Source organism: Panthera tigris, chromosome B4 (assembly GCF_018350195.1).
Source record: "Panthera tigris isolate Pti1 chromosome B4, P.tigris_Pti1_mat1.1, whole genome shotgun sequence".
Taxonomy (NCBI): Eukaryota; Metazoa; Chordata; class Mammalia; order Carnivora; family Felidae; genus Panthera; species Panthera tigris.
The window spans coordinates 40,191,448-40,214,707 of NC_056666.1; the positions used below are offsets into that span (position 1 = coordinate 40,191,448).

The 23,260-nt window shown below is 43.2% G+C and overlaps 1 protein-coding gene across 1 annotated transcript in view; it reads right to left on the reverse strand.

Moving 5' to 3' along the window:
• Window positions 1-23,260, reverse strand: part of ANO2 (anoctamin 2) — a 318,443-nt gene that overhangs the window by 23,628 nt on the left and 271,555 nt on the right. Inside the window, exons 17-18 of the mRNA XM_042993671.1 lie at window positions 20,526-20,637; window positions 8,153-8,298 (exon numbers count right to left, since the gene is read on the reverse strand). Coding sequence (XP_042849605.1) covers window positions 8,153-8,298; window positions 20,526-20,637 — 258 coding nt within the window. The remainder of the gene's footprint in view (window positions 1-8,152; window positions 8,299-20,525; window positions 20,638-23,260) is intronic.

The following is a 23,260-nucleotide window of genomic DNA, read 5'->3' on the forward strand; positions in this document are numbered from 1 at the left end:
GTGAGAAAGTGAGGGTGATGTTGCCTCTGCTTTACCTTATATTTTTAAACTATATTATCAGTAGGAGCACCTAAGTTGTGATATATTACACGTTTGGTTGTGACTGCAGACCAGTGGGTCAGGTCTCTGCAAGGAAAAACTCACCATCTGGTCTAATTCCCTCTAATGTGGAGGAGGAAAGTGAGGTTCAGAGAGATGATAGGAGGTGCTCAAGGTCACACGTGCACTTAAAGGCAGAACTGGATTCACATCCACTTCTCACCGGACACCCTGGGAAGTTGGGAAGGAGAGAGATTGCTTGCTCTGTCCTACAGTGATCATCTGAAGAGAAAAGCACGCTTCATTCTGAAGACAAAGGTGCAGAGAAATCAGAACCAGTGATATGATCACCACCACCAAAGCTTAATTATCCACAGAGATGGCAGAAACTATTGCCTCCAACAAGGTTTTGACATTTGTGGACTTGGGTCTTCTCTCTAGGCAAGCTTTCCCAGGGCTGCTACCTATGAGCAGCATGGAAGGGTTCATATTACGCCTTCTCTTATTTCCTTGGCTTACTCACTGGAAAGGAGTACATAATAGGCCTGGGCTGGGGGAGGGGAGAAGGCCAAAGCAAAGGGGAGGAGGGAGAGGGGAGACAGGAAAGGAGGAGGAGGGCAGAGAAAGAGAAACAGGGAAAACCCCCAATTCTTGGTAATCCACTCAGTGGATTATCAGCCCATTAATACGTGAGAACTGACAGTAGCATTGCTAGAAGTAAGTTGTTTCAGCCTAGATAAGAGAAAGGCAGAGCCAGATAAGTGATACCCTCCTGTTCAGTCACTCCTTTACAGGGTTTTTTGGTGTGTTTTCAGTGCCCATGCTGTGTGCAAGGCCCTGTGGCTCCAGGAACCTGCCACCTAGGAAATCAGTTACCAAGAAGTATCAGAGGCATTACTGTCTTAGGAGGCAGCTTGTCTGAAATCCTGGGGTGGGAGTAGGGACAGCTAAAATCCTGAGGAATGGGAGAGAAGGGGAGGGGAAAGAGGAGCAGGAAGGGAGGGGGATGGGAGGGAAGCTGTTTTGGGAAGGAGATGATAGCAGAGTAAGAAAGCAAAGGGGATTCCAGGGCAGGGAGGAAGGAGTGAAATGAAGGCTATAAGTGATAAATTGTCTGTTGGGGTCCATTTTGGCTGGACCCAAGAATACGTAAGAGGGCCTAGGGTTAAATGATGAAACAATGTCCCACGAACGCCTTGGGAAAGATATGGGAACGCTGGAAGTTTTAGAACAACGGATGGCAAGACCAATGCTAACCTTCGTAAGAAGAAACAGGGCAGTGGAGAGATGGTGGTGGTTGCAAGGGGCTGTGTTGAGGGTGTGGCAGGAAAAAAACTACCAGGTGTAGGAGATTAAGAGGCTGAGCAGAAGAAGCAGCCTCCAGAGATATCCCAGAGGAATGATGGGAGCCTGGATGGGAGGTGTGTGGAGACAGAAGAGTGAATGAGCAGCGATGTTGAGATTTCTCAGCTAGGGGCCTGGAGGGAGGGGGAACCATACGTGTGGTTGGGAAGACAGGAAATGGTCACACAGGAGCTGAGTCTCTGGACAGAAGAGCTGAGAAATGTCTCCCCCTGGCCTGTCTGTTGTCTCAAAACAAGCCTGAGGTAGTGGGTGGGAGATGAGTCGCTTGTTTCCAGGCCAGAGTTTGTTCTGCCTCAGTACATGGGTTCCAAACCCAAGGAAGTTTGGTCAGTTGGCAATTATGAGCCAGAACAAAGAAGAGAATGGACAATTCTCTGTAATACACCTCTGCTCCATCAAATGGAAGCTTGAAAGGGCTAGCCTCTCTGAAGAAAGCACAGTCAGCTGCATTGTGTATGTGTGTGTGTGTGTGTGTGTGTGTGTGTGTGTGTGTGTGTGACAACAAGGCCCTTTCATGTAACCTTCTGCCCCTGTCACTCTGCCGCTAGACCCTGAGGTCCTGGAGGGCCCGGGGCCCACTTACTGCCTCTGTGCCCCCAGTGCCTGGCACAGGTCCTGGAGCAGCAATGCTCCCAGGGACAGCCGAGGAGGGGGCACCGAAGAGGGAAGACGTGAAATCCGAGTTGAGCTTAAATCCAAGTCTGAGAGAGAGCATTCCACTCTGTCCGTTTTGGCTAATGACTTGATCCCTGAAGGCAAAGGAACAAATTAAAGCCAGAAGTGACTTTTCTTTAAGGGAAGCCCTGATAATAAATGTGGTTCACTTTGGTCTTGGGAGATGAAAATTGCTGCATATAAAAAATATATATAAATATGTCCACAGTGAAAAGGGAGGCCAGCCCAAATATCGTGGGATAGAAAGAAGCAGGGCCTCTATTTCTCTGCCACTGAAGGAAGGGAGCTAAAGTGCCATTCATTCAAGACACATTTTATTGAGGTCTTACTTACTACATTCCAGGAATAGTGCCAAGTGGTGAGACTAGGGAGGGATAAGGGGGCCCCTGCCCCCACAAACTCACATTTTTTCCTCTACCAAAGCAGGTGTAGGAGAAGAGAGGAGCCATTGATGGAAGAAATTGCTTCCAAGAGACAGGTTAGAGCTTGAGCAACTCAGCAAGAACTTGCTGCAGGCAGGTGAACTAGCACAGGCAAACCCAGACCTGGTGGTGGCAGATAAGCAGGTGTTCATGCGCAGAGCCAGCACAAGGAGCACGAGGATGCTCTTATAAGCTATACGTGCAGGACACTGGAACTTTCACTTAAGGGAACTCTATCACATTGAAGGATTTTACATACAAAAGAGAACATGCTCTGGACTGTACCTTAGCAAAGCCATTTTAAAAAGGAAATGGGAAAGAGGGAAAAAGGAGGCAGGGGACAAGTTAGGACGCATTTGGAGTCATGCAAAGGAGGTGGGCACTTGCCATTATAAAATAAGTAAGTCAAGCAGATGAAAAGTACAGCATAGGGAACACAGTCAATAATAAAAAAAGAAGTGGAAGAAGAAGAAAAAGGAGGAAGGGCGAGGGCTTGAGTGGGGATGCAAAATTCTTAGTAGAGGCAAAGCCAGTGAGGGAAGGAGCCATGAATATAAAAGGCCCTGGATCATACTGATCCTCTCCTCAGCAGGCGTTGATGCGAAGCCAGATAGGAATCTTGGAGAAGAAGACAAGGTCTGTGCCAATGCAGTGATGCTCCTTCTGAACCCAGAAGTTCAAGTCTGCAATTTCAGGAGGGCGCTGCAATCTTTGGGACCTACCCCATGCGTTTCCACCTGCTGGATGACTCTTACAAGTCTTGGTGGACAGCCCTTGGCCCTCCAAAGTCATGACCTGGTCTTCACTCCAAATGAATGAGTAAGTAAATATCCAAGCTCAATGCACCTCCCTTTCTACTAAAGTTTGACAGGATGTAAACTCATGACCAAGAAAAATGAGGTTTCCTCTAACAACTATGTGAATGACAGAAAAAATTCATCTTGTCACCCACATTAAAGGCCTAGGGGATAGGCCTATTTAAGAAGCTGAAGGAAGGCTCTAGGGGGAGAATTGAATTCCTGAGTCAGGAAGACAATAGTGATTATTTTTTAGAAGACTGGAGGAACAAAAGTTTGCGGGTTTTAGATAAACAGATGACAAAAGGAGCCCATTTGCGATGCCAGACTTGACAAGGAGAACCCTAAGGGCTTAGATTCTCTGAAAAGACAAACATCTTGGAGTGTTTACCTCTCAGACTTCTGAGTGTGATTTTTAGATTTGCCTTGGAGTCTGGTACCCACAGTCTTTCAACATTACTGCCCAACCCTATACTAATGGGTCAATACATTGAGGGCTCACTACATTGAGGGCTTTAAATTGTTTTTAGTCAATTCCTAGATTAAAGGGAAAGAAATTGGACTCTTGACAAGAACAGTGGCAACTCATATCCATAGACAGCCTATGTGGACCAAGCACTGTTTTTTAACTATGTTATTTTCATTACCTACTTCTCAGAACCATCCTGTAAGGTAGGTGCTATTATCATCAAATCTACTTTCCAGATGGGGAAACTGAGCCTGGCTGACTTTATGCATCAGCCCAGAGTCATGTAACTAGCCATAGCAGGCCTGGGACTGGAAGTCTGGTGGTTTGACTCCAGAGCCCACCCCTACCCTCACTTAGCCTATGTTGCTAAATGGCGTAATGTTTGGTAAAGTTTAGTCTGCAGTCTGGTCTTTGATTGTACATGGGAACAAATATTCTCTTCACAAGGGTCAAGAGTATATTCCAGAGACAAAAGGAATAAAAGGACTCTAAGCCAGAAACATAGCTCTTGCACCTATATAAACTATGAAATAAAATAATCACATCTTTGAAGTGGCTGACAGCTTGGCAAAATGGCCTAAAGAATGCTGGGAGTGAGTTTCTGTGGAACCCAGCTTGGAAAACCCATGTGTGATTCATGCTTCCTCCTCTAGAGAAGCCTGAATCAGTATCAACTGCATTGTTGACTGAATCAATATCATCCTGAACTGTTGAAGGCTCTGTCCTTGTTTCCAAACTTGTTACTCCCTTTATATGTTTAACACATATCTGATGAATGAAATAATGAATGAATGAGTGAATGAGTGCGCCTGTGTTTCTTCTTCCTTCCTTAGTCTTTCTTACTACCTCCCTTCCACACTTGCTGCCTATCTCCTCAAGGGAAACAGAGTCACAGCACTGGCTAAGATTTTACAACTGCTCCCTACAGCCTGATGTGAAACGCAAATTTGTCTCATCTTCAGACAAATTAACGTACCAGGTCTTTATCTAAGCCCTATCTACCCAAAAACCACCGTTTGCTATGTCAATGCTTACTTGTGGCCAGGAGACTCTTTGAACTTGTGAGTCCTTTTCCTTGGAATGCTCTCCCTTACTCTTATCATTAATATGTAGACTGTCAGAACCAGAAGGACCTCAGGAATCAAGCCCGACCTCCTACCTACGGCTGGAAATCTCTTCAAAACATCCTTGACCCACCCACAATCAACCAAGCCCCGCTTTGAAAATGATCCTTCATTTGCCACTTAAAGTTGTTAAAAGCTAACCTCTGTTAAGAAAACTTCCCTCACTAATTAAGAAATCATTCATTCATTTACTCATATTTGTTTATCAGACACACTGAGTGTCTGTTATATGCCAGGAAATGTGCTGGGTCATGGAGGCCATGAAGATGAATAAGCCATGATTCCTACACACTGTTCTTTAGAATCTAATAGTCTGGGTCTGCAGAACAGATATGTGACCAGTATTATCATAATTCTGGAAGATACACCATCAGTGTGTGTACCTATATGTAATGGGACAGAAAGGCAAATAATTAATTATTCCTCTCAGAAGGAATGGGGCTTGATCTAGGGAGACTTCACAGGGAAAGCACCATGAAAAGCTAAGTTTTGAAGGAGGAGAAGTCTGGAATATTCAAATCAACAAAGTGGAATGAGGTGGCCACAGGGGGCTGAGCATCTCAAACTTACTGTGCACTGATAATTCCTTCATATCACATTACTTCAGGCTACTAAATAATTTGTATTCACTGGAAGAGTATTTTGTACACTGCCTGTGGCTCGGTGAATTGGTCTAATCCTTTTAGAAAGGAATACATAAAATAAATAAATAAATAAAGAACTATACAATGGCCATAACTTAGATCTAGTAATCACATCTGTGGGAATCTACCTTGAGGAAATCATTAGCAAATATGGAAAGGATTATATGCATGGAGATAATATATATTAGATTACCAAAATAGGGGAAGAATCAGAAAGTGAGTCTCCAATGTGTTTCACTGGAAAATCAGCAAATGAACTACAGTACATTTATTAGAGGGGTCATTTATTATGCAGCTCTTAGTTTTGGATATTATATGACAACTTGGAAATATTTATTCATCTAATGCTAACTGGAAAATAGCAACAAATGTGTGTATGTGATCACAACTTTATTTTAAAAATCATATACATAACAAAAAGGGTCTAAGAAGAAATGGCACCAAAATGCTAGTAAACATTGGGCTGAAATGAGGTAAGTCTGGGAGACATTTTCCCTTCTTTTCTCTATTTTCAAGCCTTCTGTTATATGGTTGTTTTGTTCCCTTATAACCTGTAAGTAGTTTTGTGTGTGCGTGCACGTGTGTGTGTGTGTGTGTGTGTGTGTGTGTGTGTGTGTTTTGTTTAATCTACAGAATGAATTTCACTCTCTACAATCGTGGTATAAACTTCTTCCAGAAGCCACTAAATCTTCTAGTTCTCGCTGTTTTTTCCCCTCTTCTCATTACTTTGTAAAGTGCCCATGTCTGAACACATAGTGGATGTCCATTCAGTGATAAGGTGGCTGACAAAGTTCAGCCTATATCCCTGCACGTGGCTTTCCTAGGGTTCAAGACCATTAAGAGAATCAGCAATACTCGACAAACCTGGCTTTTATATGTGTTAGATGTTCTTCTTAGCACTTTTCAGATACTAATTCATTAAATACAACAATCCTACGAGGTAGATATTATTATTAATATCTTTTTTTTTTTTTACAGCTAAAGCAAACTGACACACATAAAAAGTTAGCCACTTAACCAAAGCTGTCCAAATACTTGGGTCACAGAGCCAGGATTTGAACCCAGAGAGTAGAGCTCAAGTGTCTCTGCTCTTAAGGATTCACAAGAGGAACCTTTGAAAGAGCCAGCTATCTAGACAGACAGGTAGACAGGCCAGGAAGACCTACATGGATAGCTGGGTGGTGGGGGTAGGGGAGTAACGTTGGAGGGTGGGGGTTGGGAGCCATATTTAATGTAAGCCCCTTCCCAAATGGAAGTCTCAGCTTCTGGTAGCAATTTCTGTCTGATAGAATGGCAGACATTGGGTGGCATCTGGAGTATGAGTGATCACCTCTGTGTAAAAACCTGGCTCAGTGCTGGAGAGGGATCAGAGATAGTACTTAGATAAAGGAAAAAGCATAAGGGAGCTACATATTTCCATAAACTGTGTCTTGATATTTTCCTACCCTATAGCTCCCAAAACAGATATAACTGTTTCTCTTCTGATAAGTTTGTTTAGATTATAAAGTACAAATTTTTCCTGGAATTTTAGATACCTCAGAACTAGAACAGACATTTTATGGCCATCTAATCTAGACCCTGTCCATCCCTCTGCCCTTAACATACATATACACATTCTTATAAACAGAAGAGGAGAAATATCCACTAGAAATAATAAGCAAGGGACCCAGTGCACAAAAAGGTATCTGTGACCCCCCTATTGCGAGTGATTAACCAAAGGAGGCAGGAGCCATTATGCAAACACAATAACAGGTCCAATGACAAAGTTCCAAGTGATTCTTCTGATGGGTCCCACTGATGTTTCTCCATATACATTCTGGATTGAATAAATGTTTAGATGATATGGCTGACCTCTTGGTCCTATGTTTTTAATTCAACAGTTTCAAATCTTATGAAGAGGCTTCTCAAATATCTACCCCAATGAAAGGTCAGGATTATTCACAAGAAACCAAGAGTCTGAAGGCAGCTTATCTAAGTTGGGACATTTATCATGGAGATTTCATGGCTTCCAAACCACATCTGAAATGACTGTGTTCTACCAGCCTGTACTACCCGCACTCCTACTTTCAAGCCTTATCCAAGAACAAGGAGAGGCTCTCTCACTAGAAATATACCTCTCATCCCCTACACAAATCATCCCAACTTTTTAAGAGAAAATCTGACATGTTACCCAGCCCCACTTGAGTAGAGTAGCGGACTCTTCTATATTCTCCATGTTAAAGATGCTATGTGTCCTTACTCTTCCTGATGACAATCTATTCTTAAATTTCAGACTTCACTATTTCCTTTTCAGCTTTATCAATGCCAGAAACCATGGTAAAATACCTGAGAGACCAAACTTCTCATATCATAGATGAGGAGAGGAAGCCCAAGAAGAAAAGGATATTACCCTAGTGTCAAGGTGGTGACAGAGTTGCTCTCGGTTCTCATTCCAGGACTCCTTTTGCCCTACCCACCCTCAACTTCCATGTGGCACTGAAGGTGACACTGTGTAGCCATGAAGCCCAGGAAGAAGCAGAGACTGCCCCAGTCATTTCCCTACCCTCTTCCCTAGCCCTTTTTGCAGACCCCTTGTGTGAACCTGCCCCCAGTAAAAGGAAAGATAATAGGATCTTACTCATCTCCATGTACTCTGGAGTCAGTCCAGTGTATGGCTCCAAGCTGTAGTCTAGGTCCCACTGCTCTGGATGCTTTGAGTGGGCTGAGTCAGTTTCTCCAGGTTCTGTCTCATCTTTCAGCTTCCGAAATAGTTTCTTTAGTTTCCTGGAAAAGAAATGGACCAGTCACTAAAAGCCTTTGGAAGACAGAGTTAGTTATACAGACAGAAGGAGGAGAAAAACTAAGGCTTTGTGACACTGCAGTTATCTCTGCTCCAAGGACACACAGAAGGACACTAAAAAGACTACTTTTCTCTTAAAGACAACCTGGGGTTTTTCTTTTTTCTTTAAAAAAAAAAAAATTTTTTTTTAATGTTTATTTATTTTTGAGACAGAGAGAGACAGAGCATGAGCAGGGGAGGGGCAGAGAGAGGGAGATACAGAATCTGAAACAGGCTCCAGGCTCTGAGCTGTCAGCACAGAGCCCGACGCGGGGCTTGAACTCACAAACTGTGAGATCATGACCTGAGCTGAAGTCGGACGCTTAACCGACTGAGCCACCCAGGCGCCCCAACCTGGGGTTTTTCAACAGGATAAGGAAAGGTTCCCCCCAAAAAGGGTCAAAACCTTGGTCAAAACCAAAAAGGGTCAGTTTCAAAACCAAAGAAACTGAATTCTTCCTACTGTTTGATGAGCAGTAAAAGAGTTGGCCCTTCTTGCCAAATGCTGAGATCATCCTATTGTCTAACAGGTGATCTATCCACCCTCTTCATGGGGAAGAGAGGATGCCTAGAAAGTACTAGAAAGATGCTTTCCTCCAAGCTCAAACATTTTCAGGTCTTAATAACATAAACAGTACCATATTTTTCATTAAATCCAAACTAAATGTTGTCAACTACTCTTATGGGTTGAAGTGAGTCCCCCAAGATTCACCTGTTGAAGCACTAATCCCAGATGTGCCTGCATTTGACTACAGGGCTTTTAGTAGGTAATTAAGATTAAGTGAGGTCATAAAGCTGGGGTATTAATCCAATAGGACTGGTAGATTTATAAGAAAAGGAAGAGACAGTGATCTTTCTCTCTCCACCATGTGAGGAAGGACACAGTAAGAAGATGATTATTGCAAGCCAAGAAGAGGGCCCTCATTAGAAACCAAACTCTACCAATTCTTGATCTTCGACTTTCCAGCATCCAGAACTGTGAGAAATAAATTCCTGTTGTTTATGCCACCCAGTCTATGATATTTTGTTATGGAAGCCCAAGGAGACTAAGTCAACCAAGATAATAATGGCCCAGCCTCTCAGTGCTTGGATGAGAATTGAGTGAAACAATGTCTATATGATCCTTAGCATAATATCTGGACATAGTAAGCATTCAATAGGTAATTAATATTTTTATTTTTAATATTAAATGCTAAAATATGCCTGAGGATATGGTCTTTTCATACTTCCCATTAACGCACAATCATAGGGAATGAAATTAGGTAAAGGAACAAGGTACCAATTCTGCTAATCAATCTAAGAAAAAGTTTCTAGGAGATAGTTGGGAGGAGAATTAATAGCAGAACAGTCAGAATCATATACTTGAAAAGTTAAAGGGATTTTGAAGTCCATGCTCCATTCAATGCAGGAATTCCCCCCACATTCCCTACACAAGATGATTTAACCCCTGTGTTTCCAGAAGAACATTCTCAATATCATTAGGTATAGCATTCCATTGTTAGAAAGTGCTTCTCACAGTTAGTGGAAATATAATGGTTCAAAACAATGTTTTGATCAGTGTCTTGTCTACTACCATTTGTCATCAAGAAGATGTAGTATAGTAGTGTAGTGTAGTGGGTAGAAGTCTGATCTTTGATGTCAGAAAATAATTGTTTAAAACCCAGTTTCACAACTCACCAGCTATATTTTCTTGGTCAAGCTATTAAAACTCCATAAGATTTAATTTTCTTATCTATGAGAAAATAAATATCAGCTACCCCATAGGGTCAGTTAAGGAGATAATCTCTGTAACATGCTTAGCTTAGGGCTTGGTACATGCTAAGAGCTCAATAAATATATTTATCCTTGTCCCTGTCATCACCATCATCATTATCACCATCACCATCACAGAAGGATTTAAAGAATGAATTGAGATCCATAGAAGCAACAGTAAAATACAGTATTTCATAATAAAAGAGCAAGCAAGAATTCTGTGATAATAAGAAATTGAGAAAAATCTAGGTGAAGCCTAAAGATTCTGAAGCCAAATAGTTTGGACTGGCTGAGACCCTGTCTGTAGGTCAGGGCAAAAGGAGAGGTGAAGAAAAAAAAAAAATCAAAGAGAGAAAAAAAGAAAAAGAAAAAAGAGAGAAGGAGGGAAGGATGGAGGAAGGGACAGTCTGGAATCAGAACTAAAATTGAGACTTTTCCTCCAGATAGCAGTAATCAGAAAACGTGGCCAAATTTTTAGTAAAGAATAATCAGTGGTTTTAATTAAATATGGAAAATTGAGCACGTGTATATATCTCTTTTCCTTCTGAAACGTGACTAAAATGATAGCGAATGAATTTTAGAATGAACAAAACCACAAGGTTAAAGAAAACAGTCATGAATACAGCAGTGTATAAGAGATGTTAATAAATATCTTAGAAGACAGACAGTGGGTAAAGGGGTTAGCAAAGCTGTGATGGCTGAACACCAAGTGCCTGCAGTGAAAAGCAGCAGAGAAAAAAAGCAAGCCCTCTCATGCTGGAATCTCAAAAAGGTTCAGAAGTTTTAGGCACTAGGTACTGCTAAAGGCAGGCAATAGTGATTGGTCAAGGCACTGCTTAAGGAGGAAGAGTAGACCCTAGTGTCTCTGCCCAACCGTATTGCCCAGGTGACTGACTACCACTTCTCCCACAGGAGGATTAAGAAGTTTATTAATTAATCAGCAGGATTAAGAAGTTTATTCAGAGGAAAAAATGAACTGGGGAAATTATAGATCCGAAATGAGTCCAATAAAATGATCGGAAGTAAAAAAATCAATAAACTCACAGAAAAAAATAGAAAAGAAATAAATAGACAATAGGAAAGAAAAGATAAGACAATAGGAAAGAAAAAATAGGAAAGAAAATAAATAGACAATAGGAAAGAAAAAATAAGAAACTCCAACATTTAATCAGAAAGAGAAGACAGAGAAAATGGTGAGGAAAGCATAAAGAAATATAAGAAAATGTCCTGAGCTGAAAGATATGAATTTTCTGATTGGAAGGACCTACTCAGCATAATGATGAAAAAAAGGACTTCCACCAAAGCCCATCACCATGAGATTTCACAACTCTAGGAACAATGAACATGATTCTAAAAGCTTCCATGACTAGAGAGACAAACAGATTCTCTAAAAATTATTTGGAACAAAAAGATATTAGAATTCTCAACATCAGTCCTTGACATTAGAAAGCCCCAGGGAAATTTATTAATATTGAGAAGGCAAATGATTTTTAGCAAGGGATTTTATACCTAGCCAAAGTATACATCAAGTGCAAAGGCAGAAGAAAAAATGTAAAACATGCCTTTAAAAACAAGGTTTTTAAAAAGATATCCATGCATCCACTCTTGTGAAGTTCCTGGAGGATGAATTTCACCAACCAGTGATATAAAACAAGAAAGGTAACAATGGAATCCAGCAAACAAGAAATTACAGAAAAAGGAAGTGCTAGATCTAACTGGGATTCACAGCTATATAGAAGGTTCAGTGAACAGTTTTGGTTTGAACAGGAGAATGAAGATTCCCAGAGGATGGTCTCCAAGAAAAAACAAGACATCTGATGTGTTAAATGAGGCCATATAGCTGGGAAAATGGACACTTAAGTACTGCCAATAATGTGTAGTAAGTATCATGAAGGGAGAAATTTAGGTAATTATGACAAAATAAAACAAAGAAAACTAACCTGACCTGAAGCAGGGGATGTTTTCCCCAAGGAAGAGATGCATAAACCAACTAAATGATAAAAGATGGCAGAAGCGTAGGAAAGGGAGAGTGGCATGATGGGTGAAGATGTGTTCTAGGCAGACGAGATCATCTGTGCAGCGGCCAAAGGCAAATAAGAGAACAGCTCAGAGAAGGGACTGAATGGAGCTCCACATGCTCGGAGCATGGAGTAGGAGAGGAAAAGTGAGGAAAGAGAAGAGCAAGAAGGCAGCACAAGTCTATGGCATGGAAAGTTAGCCATGTTAGGCAGTGGCCCAGGTGACAGATTATGGCAGCAGAGTCCAGGGTAATTGCAGTGGACATGAGAAGGAGGAGGCAGACTGAGACAGGCTCAGGAAGCAGACTTAAGAAGCTGTGGTGACCTGTACGTGGGAAGGAGAGGAACCAAGGACCATTTTGGGGTCTTCAGGCTTGCGTGTGGATGGTGGTACAGTTTGCTGAGACAAGGAACACTAGAGAAGAGGCCCTTTTGATGAGGGGGAGGCAGGCGTGTCAAGGCAGAGGATCCCACAGGACAAGTAAGTAGGGATGTCTAGTAAGCATTTTATACATGTGTCTAGAGCCCTGAAAACAGATTTGGGTGGAAGCTAACAATAATGAGAATCATCCTGGAGAGAGCAACCAAAACCATAGCAATGAGCCCCACCTGTGGATGGAGCACAGGGAAGGAATACCAACAGTCCAGGGATGGGGAGAGGGAGAGGAGCTTTCCAAGGGCAGGAAAGCAGAAGTCACAGGAACAGAAGGCCAACTGCTAGACCATGTAGCAAAGAAGGGAAGGGCAGAAGGGGAGCTTCAGGAATGACACTGCAGTCACTGTGTAATACACTGTGGGCATGTCGAAGACGATGAGGGGAAAAACAACCCACAAGTAATTCTTACGAACCCTTCCTTCCCAGAAGCTGCCCTTCTGGAGATCTCAGTGACCATTAAAAAAATTAATAAAGAAGGTCCCTCAAGAATAGGATTTAACAGGAATCCTGCAAATTGTATACCATACAGATGGGCTGTTTGGAAAACTTCAGATTACGATTCCGGCTGTACGATGCACTCACTCGTTAAAATAACTCCTTTGATGTTACCCCCTTGTCCTTTTCATCCGCTCTGCTATTTTTCCATCCCTTTTTAATGACAGGTCCGAGAAACTGTCTGGAAGTCTTGGAGCCTTTCCTTTGCTTGTGCCCCATGGGCTCATCCCAAGACCATGGTGATTGTCTGTCACACCTTAGGCCTTCCCACTGCAGGAATCTGGGGCCTAGGCAGCTCCGTATGCCTCAAGCCTCATTAAAGAAGGCAGGACTAAGCCCTAAATGAGCCAAACAAGATGAACACAGCAACCTCTGAGCTATGATTCCTCTCCTTGACACCTGACAAGGTTCAAATTTGTTCCTTAAACTTCTGATTCATGGCCAGATTCCACTGTCTTTGAGAACACAGACCTCCTTTGCCTGTGATGGCTTTAAAGAGAGACTGTTTTATGTCTTGAAATGTAATATTTATCACATTTACTGAAAAAAGAAAGCATAAAGTTTATAGAATCTTACTGGCCGTGTCCAGGGTACATTACAACTATTGGGGGATGTGATCTGGTGTTTTTAGTAAGAATAGGGATGGGAAGACATTTTGCTAGTGGAAGTATTGATCTATTTGCTCTGTCTCAGACTTAGCCCAGGAAAGAATCTGGCATTTGGAAAAGGTAGGCATTTTACCTTTTGTTAAAAAAAACACCCATCTTTCTGAATGACAAAAGGCTCATTTCCAACTTTCCTTCAAGGAAGACTGGAACTAAGTTTGAGAGAAAATTATAGTGAGAAGTCAGGATGTGGGGTGGCACGTTTTAGGGGCACCATCTGATTCATACCAAAAATCTATATTGCACAAACACATATGGGAAAGGCAGGGTGTGGGGGGCAGCAGTGAGGGAACAGAAACCCCTGATAGGGGACTCAGGTAATAAATAGCACAAGATCAGATTCTGCCATACCGCCCACCATGTCTGAAGTCATCTCAGATGGAGCTGCCGATGAGCATTGTTCTGGGGCCTGTAATGTTTAAAACCATCCAGTTCCTCTCTGGAAAGCATCTGTCACAACTGTGTCAGGCCCCAGGAGCCTGGGGTTGCTAAGTGGGGATAGTTCAAGGCCAGATCACGCAACCCAGTTTTATTTATTATCATGTCCTCAATTAGTCACAGAGCTGCCTTTAAAGAGCCTAGTGCCCCCAGTTTTATGGCCTCCCTTTGAAGCACTTTGTGTTTCCATCCCCAGGGTCTCTGAATCAGGCCTAGCCAAGGTGGGACTGCTGCCGTCTGGTGGAAGGTGCCTGGAGGGAGCTGGGCTTCTGCACGGCCCTGTCTGGGACACCTGCCAGATTTAGGGGCAGCAAAAGAGAGCCTGAGAGAGTTGGTGGAGCTTATCCAGGTCCCAAAGGGCAGCTGTACAGTAACCATGGACATGCCTAGTATCCGTGCCAGCCTTGTGGAAGCCTGTGGGATTAAGAAGTGATAATATTGCTCTAAAGCAACGTTTCCCAAGCAACAGTCACATTCCAACAGCAGTTCATTTGACACCTTTGGAGGTCCTTACACTTGGCCCTCATCTCATTAGATGCTCCCGTTCAGCTCATTTCCTGCTCCTGTTCAGCCCCTCTGATGGCGGTTAAGGAGAAAACCCCAGTCTGCTGCTGGCATGTCTTTAACAACTCCCCAGTGCCCGTGCAGCTTCCTTTAGAACAAAGAGAATGCGGATCTTAAGCTAATGTCATTGGTTGTTTAATAATGTTTACTTCTGACTGTATTTCTTTCTACTGTGATTTGCCGTTCACAGTAGCTGATAGTGTTCATGTTCCATTTTCAGAAATGTAATGAATTTAAATAAAACATGAGTTGCTTTAGAGGAAATTAATATGCAACAGTCACTTAGGTAGTTATGAGAAAAAAACTTAAAGGTTAGTTCACAAATCACTAAAGATTGGACACGGTGTCTTACAAGAAGCCTACTAGAGTATACAATTCTCAAGGGCATTACAATTGTGGTTATGGTATGTTTGTAAGACACACACACACACACACACACACACACACACACACACACAGAATCTACTAAGAATGTTGCATCCTTCACCCTCAGGGAGAGAGGTAACTGACTACCTGGCTTACTGATAAAGGTCACTTAGATAGTCTCTAATATTTTAAAACTTTCTTTGGAAGAATCTTAGAAAACTACTTCCAGAAGTAGATGATAAACATCTTCTAATTGTATAATCTCATGTTTTTTTACCCCCAATATTCTTAACTAGTATAATCACCTACCTAACTCCTCAGCCTTGCTTCTGTTTTTAAAAATCAAATCGGGTATCTAAGACTACTATTTACCTCCCTTGGGGAAAGAATTTGATGTAGGCTCTGAAGGTACATGACTCAAAGGCCATCAGGCCCTGAACAGAAGAGAAAAACAGTGCTCCTGACTTGGTCTTTTTAATCTCACTCTTGGGCTTGCAACAGTCACAAAGCGTCACTTACAAACATAAAGCTAATGACATTCAGTAACACCTTGGCTGCCTGGAGCCCCTAAGAACGGTTCTTCCTTTCTCGGATTTCATATGCTCTATTTTCAAGATAGCTGAGCATTTATCCAACCTTTATTTGTACATAAGCCAGGTTGCATGAAAATCTTTCTAGAATAACTTTAACAAGGTCACACAGTGAGTATACTACAATGGCTCAATTTAAACCCAGATCTGTTGGACAATCTCTGTCTTACTGAAATGTGCTACCCCCTCCAAAGAATTCAAGACCAATGGGTCTTATTCTTATCATTTATACCTCTTTTTCCTGTCAGGTCAACTGTCATATCTCTTTTGACTTGGAAAGACTCCTTTTTATTTTCTTGCTTATTTCATGTTTCTCAACTGTGTCATTCATATAAGGATATCTCCAGGTGCTTGAACTCTGGATTGGATGGGGTCTAATTTATTGAGAGTGGGTTCTGAGCAAGGAGGGGAAAATCCAAAAATCACCATCATAGTGATTTCATGTAACTGAACTCAAAATAGAACCTGTAAAATTACAAGAACTTTGGAGACAGAAGACTCCAGGGCTTGGTAGAAGGATTTCTGCTCTACATCCTCAGGGATTAATTACATATTTATTATTATAATTAACTATATATCTTATGTAGTTCATATATATATTATAATTAACTACACAGTTATATTGTATGTGTCCTTTAGCAACCTAGAAACTGAAATGAGGAACAATGTTTTGAAACAGAAGTAACTTGTATTTGGAAGCAGCAGTGCCCAGTTTTATTGAGTAGAGGACATGGTCACAGAATGTCACAGCTGAAATGAGAACACCTTGGAGATGATTCTAATGCCATTATTTTCATCAGGAGATGAGGAGAGCAAGACTTAGAGAAGTGATTTGTCCCCAGCTTCATAAGTCACTGTATAATTTCCATCAATTAATTAAAGTGTGGCATATTAAACACATATCAAGCATAAACAAGAAAATTTAGCCTTTGAGGCAAACAGCCATGTGTTAACTTCATCTGTTATGAAGTAGATGGGTGGGGGACATGCCAATACACTGTCCAAACATATGCCTGAGCTCTTGCCTCTCTTCTATCTATAAAAGGCCTCTGGTCCAGAGTAAATGGGCTAAGTAGTAGAGCAGATGTCCAGGCATAAATAAATCTCATGCCTGCAAGCTGTATACAATTCCATCCAGAGCAGAATAATGATACACTGGAAGGACAGGTGTCTTTCCCAGATGTCTGAAGGAGAATGGACACTTTCTTTTGTAGCAGCAGTGGAGGGGCTGGTCCCTTGGCTTCAAAGGAGCCAGATGTGGCTTTGGTACATCTTTTCTTGGTCTGTATATTTTCTGGATGTTTCTCCACAACAAATGTAGTCTCTCTCTGAGATGGTAAGCTCCTAGGGAACAGTGACCATGTGTCTTACCAGCTTTGCTTGACTATCACCGAATGACTGTCAACCAGAAAGCTGGAGATGGGGCACAGTTTCAGAGGGCTGGGTTTCTCAAAATTGATGATTTCCGGACTGGTGACCAGAGGCTGGCTGCAGCAGGGAGGTGAAACAAGATGTCCAGACACCAACATTCTTGCCAGTCCTCATACCAGAAAAACACACATCCAAGAGCCTTCTGAGATTGTGTCAGTGTGAGGACAGAAAAGCACCCTAAGCATTCAGCCTAAGTAATGGTATGAGAACACCAAAAAGCAATAGAAATGTGTGGTGGTGGTGGTGGTGGTGGTGGCGGCAGTAAGGGGAGGGGGGAGGGGTTACATTTTTCTTTGACCTGAAGGTAGATTTTCACTTACTGCATTTTCTTTCCTTTTAGATCTAGTGCCTACAAGTCTGTGTTTATTTTCAAGTTGATCTCAATGCAACACTTAAGGGAAAGAAGTCCTTCTGTGAAATCTGTATAAAACCATGTGGGAGGAGAGAGAAGATCCACATGCAAATCCAGCCTGAGCTTCACCAGCTCTGCACCCTTCCCTCCTCCAAGACCACATGTGTCTAAAGTATTACGTAGTATTTCCCCCTTTCGTATTCATTTCTACCCACCACAATGAAAGTCTACATTACTTATTCAGTGGGAGGACAGCGAGCATTAAAAATATTTTACACTTTGAGGTCCGAGATACCTGAGTCCTGGCTCTGCCACTTAGTCATTACATTACTTAAGCAAGTGCTTAATCTTTCAGAGCCTCAAACCTCCCCAATCAGATGGGTAGACAAGCCTCGTGGGAGGGGCCCTGCCTCATGGGGAAAACTATTGGCAAGTGGGCAGAGGAGTAAATAACCAGGCTCTCTGAAGGGAGGAGGCAGGGAGCATCCTGCTGAAACTCTGGCCCTGCTGGGCTAGGCCCTGGTGGCAAGTGAGGAGATAAGAAGAATTCATTACATACGGGACTCCGATCTCAAAGATGTTATTCTGGATCAGCTGCTTCCCCAACATGATGATGCTGAGCTGAATGCAGAGCTCCATGAGGCAGCCTCCCGGAGCACACTGCCCAGAAGAGAAGATAACAGTAGATGTGGTTAAGACCAAGGGGAGCTCAGAGAAGCAAGGGCAAAAAGTAAAGCGTGCGAAATGGGGTAAGGGTGAGGCTGAGGCCAGGGGGGCGCCTACAAACCACCAGCCAGCCATGGATCACTGGTGGCTATACTTGCCTCTTCCATGCGGTAGCCATCAAATACATAAACGTAGCTTCCAGGTCTGCCCACGAACCTGAAATCCACAAGCATGGGAGAGTTAGGGAAGGAGAAAGGCAGGGTTGCTTGTAGGCATGGCCTTCAGAGTGGAACAGCCACCACCTGCCGTCCTCTTTGAAAGTAGGGGCTAAATCACCTAGGACCCTCACCTGTACCACCCAGGGTTCCAGGGAATAGGGGCCAAGGCTGGAGCTGGTGTGGGGCTGGGAAGGTCACATGTGTGGGTGTGCATGTGTGACAATCTCTGAGCCTAAACACCACAAGGTTTGCATGATATCTAAGTGTACTTTCTGTGCACCTTCTTCCCCCAACTAATGCCAAGAATTGAGTTCTGATTGCAGCTCCTCAGTGAGAGCTTTTGATTTCCCAGGAAATGAAGCGGGAGACAGGCCAAAGTTGCAAGTACAGATTCCTGGGGTCCGAAAAGAAAAATCCAGACTCCTAACTGAAAGCATCTGAAGGAATGGAAGCAGCCTGCCTCATGCTTCTTCCAAGTAGGGTCTATTTTACTGGGGGACAAGAGGATGGGGCAGGTGGGGGGGAAGCAGAGAGGTAAAAGCCAATCATGGAACCAGACAGGTAATGAGAAGATTCCTTTTCACTTGTAATGTCAGCCCCTCATCCACATGTTGAAATCCTACCCATCTATTTAAGGCTCAGCTCAAATCTTTCCTTCTCTGTGAAGTCTTCTTACTGTCTCTGTTCACAATTACGTATTTCCCCATCACTTTCTTAACACTTCTCTTATGGTATTTACTGCAGTGTGCTGTTGACAAGACCATCTTTTTCAATCTGCCACAAATTTACCTAAGGGTCGGGACCCTATTTTTTGGCCTGGAATTTCCATGTATAAAATTTGCTATGGATATTAAATCTAGAGACAAAGCACCAGTGGAGTATATACCCATTAATACAGACAGTCTCTCTACTACTATAATTTCATAAGAGTCAAGAGCAGAGATCCCAGGAAGGACGCTGTGGTTTTGGTCAAAAAACATTTATAAGAAACTATCAAATATGTACAAGAACAGTTCTTGCTATCAATGCCTGCTTGATGAGATTTTAGTGATAGGAAAGCTTCCTGACAAAGTTAATCATTACTGGGAAATCTCCTTATAGGTAGCCAAGTGATCTAACCATGAAAAGTATTCATCAGAAGTCATTTTACATCCAGACAGGTTATATAATAAAGAATCTGACTGGCCTTTATTGTTGGTTCTTGGGAAAGCCTCTACATCCTTAGAATTTCTTGGTTGGAGTCTCTTTGTTATTCATGGTGGCCTCTTGGGACTATACCTAAATTTATGCTAATGAGATCACTCAGGATGGGGGAGGCTGTGCCAGAAAAACCAACTATGTGATTAGAGGGTTGAACCTTTGATCCATGTAATAGCAGCCTGACCTCAGGGAGAGAAGGAGGACTGGAGGTTGAGCTCAGTCACATGGTGAATGATCTAACCAATCATACCTACCTACATACCACAACCTTACAAATTCTGGCCACTGAGGCTTGGATGAGCTTCATGGTTGGTGGTACACATCAACGTGCCAGGAAACTGATCCATCTTGAGGACATGGAAGCTTCTATTTAAGACCTTGCTAAATCTCACCCTATGTGCCTCTCCCATTTGCTGGTTTGGATTTGTACCCCCTTTCTATCGTAAAACTGTAATTTTAAGTGCAACACATTCCTGAGTTCTGTGAGTCATTCTAGAGAATTATCAAACCTGAGGAGTTAGTGGTCGTAGCCAGTGGGTACCAATCACGAGTGGCATAGGAACCCCAGGGCCTGCAGCTAGTGTCTGGAGTGAGCAGTCTCGTGGAAGATCATGCCCTTACTTCGTGAAGTATGTGCTAACTCAGGGTAGCTAGTGTCAGAAATGCATTGAAAGACTTCCAAGTCACTCACCAGACCTGAAATTTCCTCCTACCTCATCCTCAAAGTTGGGATGCCCAGATTATTCCAAGACTCACCCTCTGGGGCCCAGGGTCAAATCCCTGCTGTTTCCCTGGTTACCTGAATCTGAAGATTCTAATCCAAAACGATGTGGTGCGAATGCCATTGCTTCAGGAATGACAAGGTGGGGGCAGAAGTGGGGAATAGGACTGAGGGTGTGAATGGGCAGTAGGGACAAGCTGACTCTAGCAGGGGCCCCTGTCTTAGTGACAAGTCACCACGTGTGACACCATTATACTCACCGCCCCTTGAAAAAGGCCACATAGAAGATAGGCGAGTAGGCATTGACAAACTTTAGCAAGAAAGCTTTGAGTATCAGGCGCTCTTCAAAAGTCTGTTCTGTTTTTGGAACCTCTGAAAGATAAGAGCAAAGATGCTAAGACTGAGAGGCATATTTTTCACCTCTTCAGAGTTTTAATCCCTATTACATAAGCCATTGGTCTCTTGGCTCTTACTGCTTCAGGGTAGAAACCAAGAGACCTGTCTCTCTAGCACAGCAGAACTGAAGTCATCTGGGAGTCCCAAATGGTTTACCAGATACTATGAGGCTACAGAAGGCCAAGGGTACATATAATCATCACCTTTCTCCTTCCACTTCCCTCCTCTTACCCATTCTAGCAATGGTCTCTTACCATACCCCTCTGAGGGGGATCTTGGCTGGCAGAACTTTCTCCAACCACCCTCTCTTCATCGAGGGGTAGTCAGCTTTTCCCTGTGTGATTGCTGCTTCCATAAGATTTTATCTGAACAAAATCCCTGACGAAAAAGGCTTGTTAACCAATGAACAACAGTCAATAGGCAGCAAAGACTTGTCTTGGGTACCATGACATTGTTCCTCTTTTCTGCCTCCTCCATTTCTAGCAGGACAGCCTGGATCTGTGCGCTCTCTGGATAGGCTGAGACACTTCGCATGCACTCACTCAAATGATGAAGGATCATCAGATAAGTGAAATAAGCACAAGCCTAATAATGTCTCAAACTCGGGGGTCACAGGCCCATTGAGTTCTATGAGGTCCAAGCAGAGGAGCCAGCTGATAATCCCCAAAGGGGCCTGAGAAATACTGAACAGAAAACCTCACTGATGCCTTTGGAAGACCCGAGACCCATGGGATGCTCGGTGGACAACTAGGCAGAGTGTTTGATGGGGATTTCATAGACTGTGACAAATGGCTTGGCAAAGATAGGAGGTTAAAGGGCCACATTTCAGGGGCAGAAAGAAAGCACCAGCCCTGTATCATGTGCACTGATAAGTATCGCCTGAAAGCGTGCTGAGCACAGGGCCAAAGTACCAGGACCATGCCAGCCAGGAGGTTCCGTGTTCAGATGAGGCTGACACACGGACCCACCTGACTTGTCTGCCCACCTGACTCACACATAGCTTTTGTCAGAATCTTTGGAAAAGTGGACATAAAACTCTGTTCCCTCCCCTGGAATTCCTTTCCCTGGGCCCTCCTCTCATGTACAAATCCTTCATATCCTTTACCATTCAGATCAGATGTTGCCTATAATCTCCTTCCTGAAGCCTTCCCAGATGATGTCAGATGGTAGAAATCTCTTTTTCCCCTGCAGTATTTTAGATTTCTCTGTATTAATTACCCACATCCAAGCCCTTTGAAAATCACAACAGTAGTTTTAATTAATCTTCTGTCTTACTTGGGGTGGCCCTCTGTGTCAAGAAGTAAGCAGTTTGGGAGTAAGTGGCTTATTTGGAAAGTGCTCCCAGGAAGCTTGGGGTAGTTAGACAGGAGTGGGGAAGACAGCACGGATGTGTTCACGAACAATTTAATACAGCAGGCTATCAGGGCTCAGTCCCACTGGGGGGTCTTCTTAGAGACTGTGAAACCCCCCTCATAACTATTACACTGAGGAGTGAGAGCAAGTGGAGCCCCTACCTGGTTGAAGGTTACTGCTGGACTTGACTCCCTAGCACTTCCACCTTGTCCTATGCATGGGCTGAGCATGCTCACAACCAGAGAACACCTGCATGCAGGGAGCTGCAGTGACCTCCTGGGTGGTCAGAGGGATCATGCGCTATGCAGGAGTGTCTGCTCTGATCTGCTCCACACCCATTGCATACGTCTGCTATCTCACGTCATCCCTACCTACTTGTGTTGGGGTGGGGGGGGGGGGGGAGACAGTACATCTCACTGTTATAAATAAAGGCAGCTCAGATCCAGAGAGATTAGAGCCTTGCTCAAGATCACACAGCCACAGTGGCTCTTATGGGTTACATAAGAGTTAAGGTTTTGAACTCATATCTGCCTGTCTTCAAAGACAATTTTTACTCTGCCGCACTGTGAAATCAAGATCTTTGATTACTGTTTACATCGCACATCCTCTGTCACCTCCCCACCCTCCACCCACAGTCTAACATGATATATACCTAGGAAATATCTGTGACTGTTCAGTCCACATTAATTGAACACCCGCCATATGATGCCAGGATGAATAAAGACTTCACACTCCTCAAAGAGCTTAATTTAGCAAGGTCTCTGTGAAAACCTTTTGCAAACTGCTAAGTCTTTTCAAGATTGAATCTATGAGTGGCAAGGTATCATTTCCTCTCAGGTCATGGCGGAAGGGGATCTTAGGGAAAGAATGCTGTATTTCCATGATCTGTTTTCCCACACAGCACAGTGCGCCCCTCATTCATTTGCAATCTTAGAACACAATCCTGAGGATAAGAGACAGTGCCCAACATCATCGGTGTGGTCCAAGCACAAGCAGAAACCTACTAAAGAGACAGTCACAGGCATATGTGAGCTCTTGGGGATGAATGGCCCTGGGAGGGGCCTTGAGAATGGAAAAGCTTAGAGATGCAGGTAGTGATCACAATTGTGATCTGGCCTTGACTTCTCTCTAGGCTGAAAGAGCCTTGGGAGATGAGAGCTACTCATTGTCTAGTCATGTCCTAGCCCCCATGAGCCCTAAGAAACATGACATCATCCCTAGGCAGACAGTGACACGGAAAACCAGC